This window comes from Salmo salar, chromosome ssa13 (genome assembly GCF_905237065.1).
Source record: "Salmo salar chromosome ssa13, Ssal_v3.1, whole genome shotgun sequence".
NCBI classification, from domain to species: Eukaryota; Metazoa; Chordata; class Actinopteri; order Salmoniformes; family Salmonidae; genus Salmo; species Salmo salar.
This window is the reverse complement of record NC_059454.1, coordinates 54,584,898-54,601,522: the sequence shown is the minus strand read 5'-3', so window position 1 is coordinate 54,601,522 and position 16,625 is coordinate 54,584,898. Positions and strand designations below refer to the sequence as shown.

The 16,625-nt window shown below is 41.0% G+C and overlaps 3 protein-coding genes across 3 annotated transcripts; all 3 read right to left on the bottom strand.

Annotated features, from left to right (window-relative positions):
• Positions 1 to 2,156: 2,156 nt before the first annotated feature.
• On the bottom strand, positions 2,157 to 7,238 carry LOC106567481 (hepatitis A virus cellular receptor 2 homolog). The gene is made up of 8 exons (XM_014136753.2): positions 6,902 to 7,238; positions 5,861 to 6,196; positions 5,626 to 5,676; positions 3,780 to 3,856; positions 3,455 to 3,639; positions 3,256 to 3,286; positions 2,978 to 2,983; positions 2,157 to 2,749 (listed from the first exon to the last, which is right to left on the bottom strand). Exons 1-8 carry the CDS (start codon positions 7,209 to 7,211, stop codon positions 2,609 to 2,611), a joined length of 1,137 nt encoding a protein of 378 aa, XP_013992228.2. The 5' UTR covers positions 7,212 to 7,238; the 3' UTR covers positions 2,157 to 2,608.
• A 211-nt stretch (positions 7,239 to 7,449) lies between these two features.
• On the bottom strand, positions 7,450 to 10,435 carry LOC106567480 (T-cell immunoglobulin and mucin domain-containing protein 4-like). The gene is made up of 7 exons (XM_014136751.2): positions 10,325 to 10,435; positions 9,619 to 9,960; positions 9,399 to 9,473; positions 9,213 to 9,280; positions 9,015 to 9,108; positions 8,834 to 8,870; positions 7,450 to 8,092 (listed from the first exon to the last, which is right to left on the bottom strand). Exons 1-7 carry the CDS (start codon positions 10,371 to 10,373, stop codon positions 7,957 to 7,959), a joined length of 801 nt encoding a protein of 266 aa, XP_013992226.1. The 5' UTR covers positions 10,374 to 10,435; the 3' UTR covers positions 7,450 to 7,956.
• A 3,222-nt stretch (positions 10,436 to 13,657) lies between these two features.
• Positions 13,658 to 16,183, bottom strand: LOC106567478 (uncharacterized). The gene is made up of 6 exons (XM_014136750.2): positions 16,111 to 16,183; positions 15,891 to 15,965; positions 15,705 to 15,772; positions 15,507 to 15,600; positions 15,326 to 15,362; positions 13,658 to 14,567 (listed from the first exon to the last, which is right to left on the bottom strand). The coding sequence occupies exons 1-6, from the start codon at positions 16,181 to 16,183 to the stop codon at positions 14,396 to 14,398; spliced, it is 519 nt and encodes a 172-aa protein (XP_013992225.2). The 3' UTR covers positions 13,658 to 14,395.
• Between the last annotated feature and the right edge of the window lie 442 nt (positions 16,184 to 16,625).

Genomic DNA, 16,625 nt, shown 5'->3' with positions numbered 1-16,625 from the left:
GCTCTCTCTCCCTACAATGGTGCACAGCCTTGATGTGTGGCACATCCAGTCCTCGTTCCTCACTTCCGTCCATCTTGCTCCATGGTTGAGTGTTGATTATTCCCCATCTCTCAGTGGCTGCTGTTGCTGCTCCCCACTAGGGGCCTGGTGCACAGGGGGCTTGTCTGCCTGATCTCCTTCCGCCACATGACTGTGTTTCTGTTTCTGCTGAGGAATCTGAGAAGCAATGTTTAGATTTACATCATTTGGTTGTCAGCTTGAGGCTCTTGAGGGCACTCTGATCTGACACATCCAGACAAGCATTGTATTGCGTTGTCTGTCTGTCACAAACACAATGAACTGGGTGGTAGGAACATTATAGAGTCAACAATTAATCGTAAAAAATTACATTGGTTTAGTATCTTCATTCTGTAAATGAACTGTGAAATTAAAGTCTAATAGAAGTTGATGTTACAGGCAAAATTAAGCATATGGACATGTTAAAGCACATCTGTACAGCTGAGCAACAGACCCTCAGGGTTACACTTCAAAAGCTCATTGACTTTGACCCTAAAAAGAACTTGTACTTTGTATTGGTGCACATTCATAACTATTTAAAAAAAGGCAGTATTACCTGTTGCTGTGCAACATAAAATATCTTAGGCTTTCCTGACTGAGAAATCATCAGTATACTATGTAGCCTACGGTGTAGTTGCCTAACATTCCATCTGTTTTAACACACATTTCCCAGGAAGACAAACTTGCAGTCAATACTTGCCCATCAAACAGTCACTGTATAGTGCTGCCATCATGTGGGAAAAAATGCAATTGCATTTTTTTTTTTACCTTCATTGAATTTTTTTAACTAGGCAAGTCAGTTAAGAACAAATTATTATTTACAATGTCGGACTACCAAAAGGCCTCCTGCGGAGACGGGGCTGGGATAAAATGTTTGTATATATATATTTCCCAATTTTCTATGGGATTTGAGGTCAGGGCTTTGTGATGGCCATTTCAATACCTTGACTTTGTCGTCCTTAAGCCACAACTTCGGAAGTATGCTTGGGGTCATTGTCCATTTGGAAGACCCATTTGCGACCAAGCTTTAACTTCCTGACTGATGTCTTGAGATGTTGCTTCGATATGTCCACATAATTTTCCTCATGAAGCCATCCATTTTGTGAAGTGCACCAGTCCCTCCTGCAGCAAAGCACCCTCACAACATGATGCTGCCACCCCCGTGCTTCACGGTTGGGATGGTGTTCTTCGGCTTGCAAGCCTCCCCCTTCTTCCTCCAAACATAAAGATGGTCATTATGGCCAAACAGTTCTATTTTTGTTTCATCAGACCAGAGGTTATTTCTCCAGAAAGATCTTCGTCCCCATGTGCAGTTGCAAATCGTAGTCTGGCTTTTTTATGGTGGTTTTGGAGCAGTGGCTTCTTCCTTGCTGAGCGGCCTTTCAGGTTATGTCGATATAGGACTCGTTTAACTTTGAATATAGCTACTTTTGTACCTGTTTCCTCCAGCATCTCGCAAGGTCCTGTGCTGTTGTTCTGGGATTGATTTGCAATTTTCACACCAAAGTACATTCATCTCTAGGAGACAGAACGCATCTCCTTCCTGAGCGGTATGATGGCTGCGTGGTCCCATGGTGTTTATACTTGCGTACTATTGTTTGTACAGATGAACGTGGTATGTTTGGAAATATTCTGACATTTCACATTCTTAAAATAAACTGGTGATCCTAACTGACCTTTTAAAAGGATTAGATGTCAGGAATTGTGAAAAACTGAGTTTAAATGTATTTGGCTAAGGTGAATGTAAATTCCTGACTTCAACTGTATATATATATATATACATTTAGCCATGTCCTGACTCCTGATACTAAATCATGCTCATCAAGATTTTAATACCACTGTCATGACTCACAAAAAATGTATTAAACTCCTAAAAGGAGACCATTGATTCAACTTAAAATATGTGGCTATGAAAAAGAATTTGGCAGGAGAATTTTGCATGCATCACCATTTCCTTCCCCCTACATCCATTCTGCCTGTGCCTTTGTTATCAAAGAGAATCCACTTGAAGAAAAAATGGGCTCTTTGTTTTCTTGGGGGTATAGCCTCTAGAAATTCTAAACATTGAACACCATGTTAATCATGAACAAAATTACTGGTTGGGTTTACTTTATGTTTTATTAGAAAGAGGCTAAATTCAGACAGTTTGTAAAAACAATCCTATACTGTGCATCAAGAAAAAAAAGCACAGTACAATAACAATGTAGAAAAAAAGTGAATAAATAGATTTTACATGGGGGGGAAAACCCAAACTCTTTTTCATTAGTTCGAATCATCCTTCAAGGTGTCTCCCTGTACAACAGTTCCCTCAGTAGGTGAAAAGAGAGCCTTTGAGATAGGTGTTCATTGTGAGGCAGGTTTCAGGCGACCGTGATCAGTCCAATGGACGTCAGTTAACATGATGATGTGAGGACAGCCAGTCTCACGTCTGTGTGTCACAGTGGTTGCGTCCCAAAAGGCACCGTGTTTCCTACATACTGTACATGGCACTATATTTGACCAGAGTCCTGGTCAAAAGTAGTGCACTATATCAGGAATAGGTCCCTCCTCCCTAGTCCAGAGTACAGATGTTCCCCTCCACAGGTCTCCTCATGCGAATCTCATAGATGATGTAGGGCGGCTCCTTGGCTGACAAACTAGGAAAGCAGCACAACATCATCACACGCTGATCATAGATAGGCTTAATTGTGACCTAGTACAGTACATTCTTGTACACATAAGTATACCAGACATGTAAACATATTGCACACAAAACATAAACATTTACCAAGACAATTATTGTTGTCACGTTCGCTGTCTTCACACTCCCTATCATAAATAAGCCAAGGCGCAGTGTGCATGGAATTCCACATCCTTTAATGAAGTGAAACCAAAAAACAATACAGAAGTGAAACGAAACGTGATGTTCTAGGCTGCTCACAGGCAGCTACACAAAAACAAGATCCCACAATCACAGGTGGGAAAAGGGCTGCCTAAGTATGATCCCCAATCAGAGACAACGATATACAGCTGCCTCTGATTGGGGACCATACCCGGCCAAACAAAGAAATAAGAAAACTAGATTGCCCACCCAAATCACACCCTGACCTGACCAAATAGAGAAATAGAAAGGCTCTCTATGGTCAGGGCGTGACAATTGTTTATGTTTTGTGTTCAATATGTTTGCATGTCTGTTATGCTTATCACGTGTTTGCTTACCAGCCTGTCTTTAGAGCTCTTCTGTGAATTCCTCACGAGAAGAAAATAAATAGTTCAAATCAACTTAAAGTCAAATCAACGTTTATTAGTCATACGCACAGGAGGATACATACAGCATACTGTACACAGTTCAATGAAACACTTACTCTTACTTAGTTAGTGGTAATGCACTTTTACATGGGCAAACAGTTCACATCACAGCAAGATGTCTGAATAAGTGATCATTGGCACACTGGTTTTTTCTACAGAGGATGTGAGTTTGTGGTACATACGTTTGAACCCCAGTATGACCAATGCCCCCACTATGAGTAGGAGTAGACTGAGGGAGAGAGAGAGCACTGGGACGTTGATCTGGAGAGAGAGGCTGGGGAAAGGGTCGTCCACCTGGTTCCAGAGCACAGAGAGAGAAGCGAGCGGGTTAAACTCTTTTGGGGGCTTATTTTGTCTCTCATAGTCTTCCATAAAGCTGAGTAAAAGGTGATTATATGCCGGTGGTGTTAGTTTACGGTATACAGTTTACTCACCAGTGTTACAGAATGAAAAACACTGGTGTTCTGTCTTGGAATGGCTATGTGTGATGACTCAACAGCTTTCCAGTGGTCTACAAAGGGAGAAACAACACAATGGAGATGATGATGGCACAAGCAAGTCATCTCTTCCCCATCACTCGTCAGGAAATCATGACATTTTATCACCCCTGAGACGTCATCAACCACTGCTGCTCGATGCTCTTGAAATGAAAGCTGTCATTTCAACACTAGTTTGTGGTTTCCAATGAGGTCTGCACTTGCGCTGAGCGACATAACGTGATTCAAGATAATACTGCATAGCCAAACAGCACACCCTGTTTCATCAAGGTTATGTTTGAGATAAGGCCCTTTCAGTGATCAATCAGCCCTAGAAAAGGAGTTTGAATTTTGGTCTAAAGACTATTCTCCGAGAAGGGTGTCCTCTTTGTCATTTTGAAAGTGAATGTTTATAAGGCACAATGGTTAGTACATTTTACTCCATTTGATTAATAAGCACGTCCTGGAACTGTTGGAGGCAAGCAGTTTAATAATTGACGTTATAGCGCTGGCGTGTGAATGAGGGGTCAATGTTTAAGTAGGCAGTTTTCTTTCCAATCTCTCCTTCTTCTTCTTTAAAATGTTATCGCAGACTACACCTGCTGGTGTGTTTCCTCTGTGTTTCCAATTTCCTCTCCGTTTGTGCTGTGCAGTCGATAACCACAGTACTAAACGCTATAGAGTCCACCTTCTTAACATATAACACATCCGGATCCCTCTGTTGACAAGGAATATTATCTGGTGTCTTTACTCCTGCTACCATTACTTCTTCAACATCCCTCCTTTCTTCCACTCTTCTCACCGCCTCTGGATAGGAGACTTGCTGGACAGCCCTTATTATTGCCACCTCTGTCTCCTTCAGCCTAACAGGGTACTTCAGGAATTCGCCACAATTGCAGCATTTAGGCTCAGCTGGCGTACAATACTCCTCCCGTCTGCATACACTTGACACATGACCAAGTAATTTACATTCATCACACTGCATGGGTTTGGGTACGAAGGCTCTCACAGGTAATCTCATATAACCCAAATACATGTGAGAAGGAAGAGACTCTTCATAAAAAAAAACAATAGAATGGATGGAGTGGGCTTCCTCACTCCATCCAACATGTGGGTCAGTAGGTGTGCACCAACCAGTCGATCCAATTCTTCACGCATATCCTTTGCGTTTACTTCTAGTGCCACCCCAGAGATAACACCCTTGATAGGCACCCTGCTTCGAAGTTCCACACACAACACATTCCAATCGGACATCTTCTTGAGTCGCGAAGCACGCTCCTTCTGTTCCATAGAAACACAAAAAAACGAAATAAGCCCACTTCTTGTTATTCTTATTGACGCCACCTCATCCAACACATCCACAATTTTAACTTCAAACGGATCTCCCAGGGAACAACATCGATCCAAAACCCTTATTCCAACCAAAAAAGACTCCAAACCTGGTTTTGATTTACTAGATTCCACTACTACTTTAATTCTCTTATTTCCTTTTGCATTCTCCACTGTAATCCAGGTCTTCCCACTCTCCTCTCCACACCATCTGATTCAAACAGAACATCCGCTTCCGCCATCTTCCCGTCCTCCCCCGTCTTTAAATTACTCTTCTCTTTCCTCTTCCCCATCTCGTTAGGATTTTATCAACTTCTACTAACCACACATGAATCATCATCATTATCACCATCATTATCAATGCAGAAATAATATTCATTTTAATATCATCTCTGATAAGGAATATGCATCACACACACCAGGATCACATTAGTTCACCTTTTTATTTTTTTATTTTTTTTTACAATATACTCACCTGTGGCAGGGTTAGCTTCTGTGGTTGTTGGCCTAATGGTTACTGGAGCAGCTAAAAAAAAAACACAAATTTATAACAGACATTGGGAGAGTCAATTGCATTTTAGGCCTAAAGTTCTGAGTTCACAATGTACGTCTGCTGTACAAAGCAAATGAAAGCTAGAAAGTCCATCGATACCCATTTTTGCCCAAGAATTTTAAATAGGGACATAAAATAATATTTTGCCACAAATTACCTTTCATGACCTTCAAATTTTGGATTACTTTTTTGTCGTTGAAAATGCCATCTATGTCCACTCTGCAACAGTATGGCCCGCTGTCTGTCTGCTTGACGTCGAGAATTCCAAGGTCCATTTCTCCCGCGAGGACATCACCTGTCATTCTGTATCTGTCCGAAACCTTGGAGATGACCCCATGTTCGTCTGTCTGCACGAGGATGTTATTACACCAGAACGTGCCACATTCTCGGCCCCAACACACACCGCTCAAACCCAAATGGCCCACTGAATATTGACAGGACAATGTCGCAGTAGCACCTTCCATCACCTTGAACGCCGACACCGAACACCTGGCTGTTGAGTGGGGGAAAGACACACAGGTTTGACATGGCTATATCCTCGTTCCGGAGTTCCATACACATGTTGTCAACATCCTGAGGTCGACTACGAAACTGTCTCAATATTGCCTGAAGTTATGGTCAAAAGGCTATATTTTGTAGCTTGCTAGGTAGGCCCCTCAACTCGGTTGCTATAATTAAAGTTAAAGTAGGGTAGTCTTCTAAAATAGTATGTATTCGGGAAAGTACTCAGACCCCTTGACTTTTTCCACATTTTGTTACGTTACAGCCTCATTCTAAAATGGATTAAACAAAACGTGGAAAAAGTCAAGGGGTCTGAATACTTTCCGAAGGCACTGTAGGTTAGGGCTATGTAGGTGGGAATACAAGCTAATACACAGCAATGCTAAATAACTCAAAGTAACATCTCAACACATAGCCTAATTGTACAAAAACTGCCATGTCTAGTTGAATAGTTAGGCCTAGTCAATGTAGCTACAGACAGCAAAGGCCATCGCTTCCAACCTACATGCCTAGAACAAAGCCATTGGAGAGCTTGTCACTATTTAGTGGTAAACAAAGACACAAAGAGTGAGCCTGTCCTTTCTGTGGTGTTTAAGTCAAATTATGGGGACATCCAATTTAAACTACATCAACGTAGCCAATCCCTCAATAGCCTAAACTCCAATTATTTGTAGGGTTTTAGATGAAATGTTCTTGCCTGAGACTGTTAGGAGGACAAGGATCCAACGCAGGATAGACGGTCCAGAATCAGCAGCCATTCTGTATATCCAGTATGTAGGAGTGGAGGGTGCACACGACACTGCGTTGTGCTGGGCGCGTGCAGGGCAGCTCAGAGACAGGGCATCTGAATGGGCAACTGTGTTCTCGGTGCCACTGCCTGTGACATCTCCAGGTTGGACAGCCAGAGTCGCTTTGACCCTTCTGTCAAACTCCTCCCATTGTTGATGGGATTTCCATCTGCATTGTCCAGCATAAAAAAAACTGCATTGATGAGTTAGGAGGCTCATCTCTCACGGTACACAGTGTACATATCTGCACACAGGGTTGGACTTTTTAAAAGCTAGCCCCTAGCCTGGGGCTATTAAAAGCTTGGCTGGCCAGTGCCCAAAATCCTTAAATAGATTTTTTAGGGCTTTTAGTAGTTTATTACAATGTATAAGTGGAACAACAATGCTAACCTATCAATAATAAGACATGTTTGAGTTTCAAGTTAGAGTTTTTATTCATTATCATTCAACAGGTTGGGTTTGAATAAGACAGTATAGCACAAAGTTGGGTGGAGACAATTTGTGAAGGATGCTGTGGTTATGTTTGACCTTTCACTTAGCTGCCTTTCTATGCCTGGGTCCTGTTGCAGATGGGTGAAGCTAAATGTCATGGTTAAAGGAGATGGAGGGGATAGAAAAGGCTCCTTCAGAGAAAAGTAATTGCTTTTCAAGCTGATGCCATTTTTTGTACTTTTTATTACATACAGAAAATACAGTCATTGTAAATGAAACCCACACTGTTAGTGCTGAATACACATAGATAGCCATACTGGGCGAGCCTTTCCTTTCAAACAAACATTTCAAAAATACAAATCAAGTACATTTTTATTCATTTATCACCAAAAGCATCTGATTTTATAGTAGCTTGTCTTGTCCGGTTGAATCATTAGCCTATAAGTTCAGACTCAGCCCTGTAACACAGAGCTACCGTGCTATGCACCTCACAGTGTTAACAGCATGACTGTGGTGACGTGTCCATGCTTTGTCAGGGGCACTCCTCATAGTCGTCTCTCTCGTTGTCATCTATTTGATAGACGTTCTCCACCGCCATCTCTCGAGTATGCACACCCAAGCTGGACTCTGAGTTGCTGTACAGGACTGCGCTGCCAGAGTGCTCTGGTCTGATAAAGGAAAGAACTGTAAATACACAGCCAAGGGAGACATGCATGCTTTTATTGACTGCATTATATTGCTTAGTTCCACTCTAGTGATTTTTCCAATCCAGATGAATTAATGCTGAGAAAGGTTTTGGAGTTTTAGTGTACAAGCTGACATAGCAAATAAAGTTTGAATTGATTTTAGATACTTATTTTTCTCTGCATTGCAACTATTGAGCATTTCCCCCAAAACATTTTTGCTTTATTTAACTAGGCAAGTCAGTTAAGAACTTAAGAACAAATTCTTATTTACAATGACGGCCTTCCAAGGGCAAACCCTAACCTGGACGACGTTGGGCCAATTGTGCGCTGCACTATGGGACTCCTAATCACAGCCGGTTGTGATACAGCCTGGAGAATACTGTATGTGTAATGTTTATTAGATTCTAAAAGCAATGACCTACTGGCCAGTTTGGTCATCTCAAGTCATATTTCTTAATGACACAGACAAGAGTACCAATGGCTCACAAGATGTTCAAAAGTGGTGTTCAGAAGAAGCCCTGTTGTTTCACTTCCTCAGTGTTGTGTTCTTGGGTCTCATTAGTCATAGTTTCAGTATTACCTCAGATCAGTTGCCATAATGATTTTGCTAATTAGGCATCATGGAAGGACATTGCACTTCGACTCAGTTATTCTATTGGCATATTGTGGTATTTCATCTACTCTGTCAGTTGGAAGAGGTATAGTCATGATTAGCATACTTACATTTGGACTGCCGTAGCAATTGTTTTCCATCGCTTTCCTGTAATTACGTTAACAAAGACTGTGTTCAAGTATTCAGAAAAACATAAATAGCAAACTATTGCTTCTTGTAACACTGTCAACACACATATTCACGAGAATTAGTACTTATTATGCAGGCAAATGTAGAGATGTGTGTACTTACTCAAGACAACAAGTACAGACACAATCACCACGCCTGTCAGAACCAGTAGAATGGACACCAGGATCACAGGCAGCTTATGGCCTGTCATCTGTTCCTGTTAACATCACAGATTCAGTTAAAACGACATCTCAGTACAGTACCAGATCACACAGTTGGATTTCTTATTTGCCAGAATTTGCAGTGTGGAACTATGCATACCAAAATTGATTCGCTGTAAGGTGGCGTGGATGTGTCAGAATACTCTATGGGATTTGTGGTCACATGACCTACACAGTGAGGAATTTATAGGTTTTATTTTCAGATGTAAGATTAATGCTGTAATATAAACTATATAAAAGTATGATTTTGATGGACTGATGTTTTTCTGTGCTCTGTGTTCCCTACAGTGTGTGTGGCTGTCCATGGTCTGTTGAGTTATGGTCACATTAGCAGGTGCCTGAGATGTTGTCGGGACAGGTGCTGAAATCAGAAAGCAATACAATACTAACTGCTCAGCTTGAAAAGTATAGATGCTAAGAAATCATAATATCACTCATTAGGCTGACAATGATCACCTGTAAAGCATCAAGTTACTGTATATCATAGCATGTTGTGCATGTCTTACCTTTCTCAATGTTCAAGTTGACATGATATTTCTCATCATTCCACAATCCGTAAACATGCACACGACAGCCATATTGTCCAGAGTCTTTTTCAGTGACATTGAAGATGGTTAGAGAGACATCCCCTGTCTTCAGCTCACCGAATAAATGATATCTAACCGAAGATCTCAGTGTCACTTTAGTGCCATCAGATGAGATGATTTCCTCGTAACAACCAGAGTTCGGTATGGCTCCTCTCCCCCAGCATATGGCTGATACACCATGCTTTTTAGTGTTATATTTACATGGCAGAGTGACATTCTGGCCCTCAATACCAATGACTTTTGGGGCAATGCATTCACTGACTAGAAAAGATGGAGGTAGAGGAGGACAGAGATACTTTCAATTGTAAATTATTAATTCACTTATTATCAAGTAAATAACCAGCCTAAAAATCATATCAAATCAAACTTTCTTTGTCACTTGCGCCGAATACAACAAGTGTAGACCTTTCCGTGAAATGCTTACTTACAAGCCCTTAACCAACAGTGCAGTTCAAGAAGAGTTAAGAAAATATTTACCAAATAAACTAAAGTAAAAAAGAATAAAAAGTAATACAATAACATAACAATTTTGTGTTACTTTTAATTGTAAAAGTAATTTGGTAAATATTTTCTTAAACCTTCTTGAACTGCACAAAAAGAGATGGTACCATCGTGCATCACTTACCTGAAAGTAGACAGAGGAGAAACCAGCCTAAAACACCGTGAGTCTCCATGATAGGGTCATATCACTTCACCCTTCGCCATTCAAACACCAACTGCATATATGCACAGTCATCTGAACAGTCATAGTCATATATATGCACAGTCATCTGAACTCTCGCTCTTTCATAAAGTCGAACCACTTGAGCACATGACTTCATCTTAACATCTGGTTTCAGATGTTTCCGTTGCACTCAGAAAGGCAGTGATGGTCAGTGTGGTTATTTTGTTTTGTAGGTTTCAAATTCCAAATAATATAACACAGAGAACTGCACAGGTTTTAGAAAGTTCACATAGTTCTTCATTGGAAAGAAATGAAAACCAAAACCATTTGCTCATGTCAATTCTGCGGGAGGTTGTATTTAATGTTATGTAGTGTACTGTAGAATCAAGACTCCAGGGAACAAACTTTCTCTTGAGTTGTATCTATTCTTATTTTAATTTACACCTTATCACAAGAAACTATAGCTAGATAGCATACACTGAGTATACAAAACATTAAAAACACCTGCTCTTTCCATGACATATACTGACCAGGTGATTCTAGGTGAAAGCTATGATCCTTTATTGATGTCACGTGTTAAATCCACTTCAATCAGTCTAGACGAAGGTGAAGAGACAGGTTAAAGAAGAATGTTTAAGCCTTGATACATTTGAGACATGGATTGTGTACGTGTCCCATTTAGAGGGTGAATTGGCAAGACAAAAAGCTCAGTATTAGTAACCTCTTATGAGTGGTCATATATTAGCTACGTCACAACATGTTGAAGAACTGAGTATGCCTACGCTAGAGTGGACCCAGATGTTTCTGTGATGGGCAGTGGTTGTTCTGTCGCGGTTGGGACAATAGTTGGGATGACAGTTGGTACGACAAGTGTTAAAGGAGTAAAAAAACAAACACAACATATATTTCTATTTAAAAACACAACACTGCTGGGGCAGTTGTGGCAAAAGGTGCTAGAAATGAAAGCATAGATTTTATGGGATGTTTTTTGTTTACAAACATATAGCCTAACACATTGAAGGAAACTTCAAACTATAAGGAGAAACACGAGGTTATGTTAAAGACGGTGACAGACAAAACATACCTTGTCTGTTATTTTCTGGACTACCAGAGGACGCAGGTGTGTCTGTGATGGGCAGTAGTTGTGCTGGTGCAGTTGGGATGACAGTTGCTACACAAGTAAAAAACAACAGCATTGATTTCGCTTTAAAAACACGTTAAATAAGGTGACATTACAGACGGTTTCAAAATTATAACTTTGTTTTTTATAGACTTGTTGTTTCTGGAAGAAGTGCGCATTTTGCATAGTAGCGACGGCCCTTATTGCAACAGAATAATCATTCGTGATTCAGGCATCAATGAAACAGAAGCAACAGTTCGGGAGGAAAATCAATACAGCTACATATCAGTATATCATTTTGATGCTATATCGTACTGTATCATTTTGACAATATTGCAATATTATTTTTGTGCTAGTTGGCTGTACCTGCACGAAAACTCCTGTATGTTTCCTTTATAGCGTGTTCATCACTTTTATTTCCATGACTGATCAAAACTTGTTTTCTCATGGCTGGCTCTCTCTTGTCCCTCTGCAGCAGACATACAGCGCATATGGAAAGTACTCAGACCCTTTCACTTTTTCCACATTCCTTTACGTTACATCAATCAACACACAAAACACCATAAAGACAAAGCACAAACAGGTTAAGAAATGTATTTATTTTTTATTAAATGTAAAAAACATAATTACATAATTTACATAATTATTCAGATCCTTTGCTATGAGACTCGAAATTGAGCTCAGGTGCATCCTGTTTCCATTGATCATCCTTGAGATGTTTCTATAACTTGATTGGAGTCCACCTGTGGTAAATTCAATTGATTGGACATGATTTGGAAAGGCACACACCTGTCTATATAAGGTCCCACCATTGACAGTGCATGTCAGAACAAAAACCAAGCATGAGGTCGAAGGAATTGTCTGTAGAGCTCCGAGACAGGACTGTGTCGAGGCACAGATCTGGGGAAGCCTACCAAAAAAATTCTGCAGCATTGAAGGGCCCCAAGAAAAAATTGGCCTCCATCATTCTTAAATGGAAGAAGTTTGGAACCACCAATACTCTTCCTAGAGCTGGCCGCCTGGCCAAACTGAGCAATCGGGGGAGAGGGGCCTTGGTCAGGGAGGTGACCAAGAAACCTATGGTCAATCTGGCAGAGTTCCAGAGTTCCTCTGTGGAGATGGGAGAACCTTCCAGAAGGACAATCATTTCTGCAACACTGCACCAATCAGGCCTTTATGGTAGAGTGGCCAGACGGAAGCTACTTCTCAGTAAAAAGCACATGACAGCCCGCTTGGCGTTTGCCAAAACGCACGTAAAGGACTAACAGACCATGAGAAACAAGATTCTCTGGTCTGATGAAACCAAGAATGAACCCATATAGAATCCTGAGAATCGGAATACATATTGGTGAGGGCACTTAGAGTGTGGTGTCAGGAAAACAACCTCTCACTCAACATCAACAAAACAAAGGAGATGATAGTGGACTTCAGGAAACAGCAGAGAGATCAGCCCCTTATTCACATCGACGGGACAGCAGTGGAGAAGGTGGAAAGTTTAAAGTTCCTCGGCGTACACATCACGGACAAACTGAAATGTTCCACCCACACATTGTGGTGAAGAAGTGCAACAGCGCCTCTTCAACCTCAGGCTGAAGAAATGTGTCTTGTCACCTAAAACCCTCACAAACTTTACAGATGCACAATCGAGAGCCTCCTGTTGGGCTCTATCACCGCCTGGTATGGCAACTACACCGCCCACAACCGCAGACCGCACCAGAGGGCGGTGCGGTCTGCACAACGCATCACCGGGGGCAAACTACCTGCTTCCAGGACACCTACAGCAACCAATGTCACAGGTAGGCCAAAAAGATCATCAAGGTCAACAACCACCTGAGCCACTGCCTGTTCACCCTGCTACCATCCAGAAGGCTAGGTCAGTTCAGGTGCATCAAAGCTGAGACCGAGAGACTGAAAAACAGCTTCTATCTCAAGGCCATCAGACTGTTAAACAGCCATCACTAACACAGAGAGGCTGCTGCCTACATACAGACTTGAAATATTCATTGGCCACTTTTATAAACGGATCGCTAGTTACTTTAATAATGCCCTTTGAATAATGTTTACATATCTTGCATATCTCATCTCATATGTATATACTGTATTTTATAACATCTATTGCAGCTTGCCTATGCCGCTCTGTCATTGCTCATCCATATATTGATACGTATATATTCTTATCCCATTCCTTTACTTAGATTTGTGTGAATTAGGTAGTTGTTGTGGAATTGTTAGATTACGTGTTAGATATTGCTGCACTGTCGGAACTAGAAGCACAAGCATTTCGCTGCACTCGCAATAACATCTGCTAACCATGTGTACGTGACAAATACAATTTTATTTTATTTGATCAGCACCTAAGTACACTACATGGCCAAAGATATCTGGACACGCCTTCAAATTAGAGGATTCAGCTACTTCAGCCACACTCGTTGCTGACAGGTGTATAAAATCGAGCATACAGCCATGCAATCTCCATAGACAAACATTGGCAGTAGAATGGACCGTAATTAAGAGCTCAGAGACTTTTAATGTGGCACCGTCATAGGATGCCACGTTTCCAACAAGTCAGTTTGTCAAATTTCTGCCCTGTTAGAGTTGCCCCGATAAACTGTAAGTGCTGTTATTTTGAAGTGGAAGCGTCTAGGCGCAACAATGGCTTACTACATCAAGAAAATACAGTCATAGTAATTGAAACCTACACTGTTAGTGCTGAATACACATAGATAGCCACATTATTGAGCCTTTCCTTTCAAACAAACATTTCAAAAATACAAATCAAGTAAAGTTTTACTCATTTATCACCAAAAAACATCTGATGTTGTTGAAGCTTGTCTTGTCCGGTTGAATCATTAGCCTATAAGTTCAGACTCAGCCCTGTAACACAGAGCTACCATGCTATGCACCTCACAGTGTTAACAGCATGACTGTGGTGACGTGTCCATGCTTTGTCGGGGGCACTCCTCATAGTCGTCTCTCTCATTGTCATCTATTTGATAGACGTTCTCCACCGCCATCTCTCGAGTATGCACACCCAAGCTGGACTCTGAGTTGCTGTACAGGACTGCGCTGCCAGAGTGCTCTGGTCTGATAAAGGAAAGAACTGTAAATACACAGCCAAGGGAGACATGCATGCTTTTATTGACTGCATTATATTGCTTAGTTCCACTCTAGTGATTTTTCCAATCCAGATGAATTAATGCTGAGAAAAGTTCGAGTTTTTGTGTACAAGCTGACAGCAAATAAAGTTTGTATTGATTTTAGATACTTATTTTTCTCTGCATTGCGACTATTGCGACTATTGAGAATTTTTCATTTTTGTAATTTTTTTATTTAACCTTTATTTAACTAGGCAAGTCAGTTAAGAACTTTTAAGAACAAATTCTTATTTACAATGACGGCCTACCCCGGGCAAACCCTAACCCGGAAGACGCTGGGCCAATTGTGCGCTGCACTATGGGACTCCTAATCACAGCCGGTTGTGATACAGCCTGGAGAATACTGTATGTGTAATGTTTATTAGATTCTAAAAGCAATGACCTACTGGCCAGTTTGGTCATCTCAAGTCATATTTCTTAATGACACAGACAAGAGTACCAATGGCTCACAAGATGTTCAAAAGTGGTGTTCAGAAGAAGCCCTGTTGTTTCACTTCCTCAGTGTTGTGTTCTTGGGTCTCATTAGTCATAGTTTCAGTATTACCTCAGATCAGTTGCCATAATGTTTTTGCTAATTAGGCATCATGGAAGGACATTGCACTTCGACTCAGTTATTCTATTGGCATATTGTGGTATTTCATCTACTCTGTCAGTTGGAAGAGGTATAGTCATGATTAGCATACTTACATTTGGACTGCCGTAGCAATTGTTTTCCATCGCTTTCCTGTAATTACGTTAACAAAGACTGTGTTCAAGTATTCAGAAAAACATAAATAGCAAACTATTGCTTCTTGTAACACTGTCAACACACATATTCACGAGAATTAGTACTTATTATGCAGGCAAATGTAGAGATGTGTGTACTTACTCAAGACAACAAGTACAGACACAATCACCACGCCTGTCAGAACCAGTAGAATGGACACCAGGATCACAGGCAGCTTATGGCCTGTCATCTGTTCCTGTTAACATCACAGATTCAGTTAAAACGACATCTCAGTACAGTACCAGATCACACAGTTGGATTTCTTATTTGCCAGAATTTGCAGTGTGGAACTATGCATACCAAAATTGATTCGCTGTAAGGTGGCGTGGATGTGTCAGAATACTCTATGGGATTTGTGGTCACATGACCTACACAGTGAGGAATTTATAGGTTTTATTTTCAGATGTAAGATTAATGCTGTAATATAAACTATATAAAAGTATGATTTTGATGGACTGATGTTTTTCTGTGCTCTGTGTTCCCTACAGTGTGTGTGGCTGTCCATGGTCTGTTGAGTTATGGTCACATTAGCAGGTGCCTGAGATGTTGTCGGGACAGGTGCTGAAATCAGAAAGCAATACAATACTAACTGCTCAGCTTGAAAAGTATAGATGCTAAGAAATCATAATATCACTCATTAGGCTGACAATGATCACCTGTAAAGCATCAAGTTACTGTATATCATAGCATGTTGTGCATGTCTTACCTTTCTCAATGTTCAAGTTGACATGATATTTCTCATCATTCCACAATCCGTAAACATGCACCACGACAGCCATATTGTCCAGAGTCTTTTTCAGTGACATTGAAGATGGTTAGAGAGACATCCCCTGTCTTCAGCTCACCGAATAAATGATATCTAACCGAAGATCTCAGTGTCACTTTAGTGCCATCAGATGAGATGATTTCCTCGTAACAACCAGAGTTCGGTATGGCTCCTCTCCCCCAGCATATGGCTGATACACCATGCTTTTTAGTGTTATATTTACATGGCAGAGTGACATTCTGGCCCTCAATACCAATGACTTTTGGGGCAATGCATTCACTGACTAGAAAAGAGGGAGGTAGAGGAGGACAGAGATACTTTCAATTGTAAATTATTAATTCACTTATTATCAAGTAAATAATCAGCCTAAAAGAGATGGTACCATCGTGCATCACTTACCTGAAAGTAGACAGAGGAGAAACCAGCCTAAAACACAGTGAGTCTCCATGATAGGG

What these genes read in the sequence shown, in the direction of transcription:
- LOC106567478 (XM_014136750.2), bottom strand. Translation starts at nt 16,183, where the DNA reads ATGGCTGTCGTGGTGCATGTTTACGGATTGTGGAATGATGAGAAATAT. An exon ending in CAACTTGAACATTGAGAAAG is followed by an intron (nt 15,966 to 16,110) that starts GTAAGACATGCA and finishes TTCTGATTTCAG; the next exon opens with CACCTGTCCCGACAACATCT. An exon ending in GTCTGTACTTGTTGTCTTGA is followed by an intron (nt 15,363 to 15,506) that starts GTAAGTACACAC and finishes ACGTAATTACAG; the next exon opens with GAAAGCGATGGAAAACAATT.
- LOC106567480 (XM_014136751.2), bottom strand. Translation starts at nt 10,373, where the DNA reads ATGGAGACTCACGGTGTTTTAGGCTGGTTTCTCCTCTGTCTACTTTCA. An exon ending in CATGGACAGCCACACACACT is followed by an intron (nt 9,281 to 9,398) that starts GTAGGGAACACA and finishes CTCACTGTGTAG; the next exon opens with GTCATGTGACCACAAATCCC. An exon ending in ATTGCTACGGCAGTCCAAAT is followed by an intron (nt 8,093 to 8,833) that starts GTAAGTATGCTA and finishes TTCCTTTATCAG; the next exon opens with ACCAGAGCACTCTGGCAGCG.
- LOC106567481 (XM_014136753.2), bottom strand. Translation starts at nt 7,211, where the DNA reads ATGAGCCTCCTAACTCATCAATGCAGTTTTTTTTATGCTGGACAATGC. An exon ending in TGTCCTCCTAACAGTCTCAG is followed by an intron (nt 6,197 to 6,901) that starts GCAAGAACATTT and finishes CCCACTCAACAG; the next exon opens with CCAGGTGTTCGGTGTCGGCG. An exon ending in ACTTATTCAGACATCTTGCT is followed by an intron (nt 3,287 to 3,454) that starts GTGATGTGAACT and finishes TCTTCTCGTGAG; the next exon opens with GAATTCACAGAAGAGCTCTA.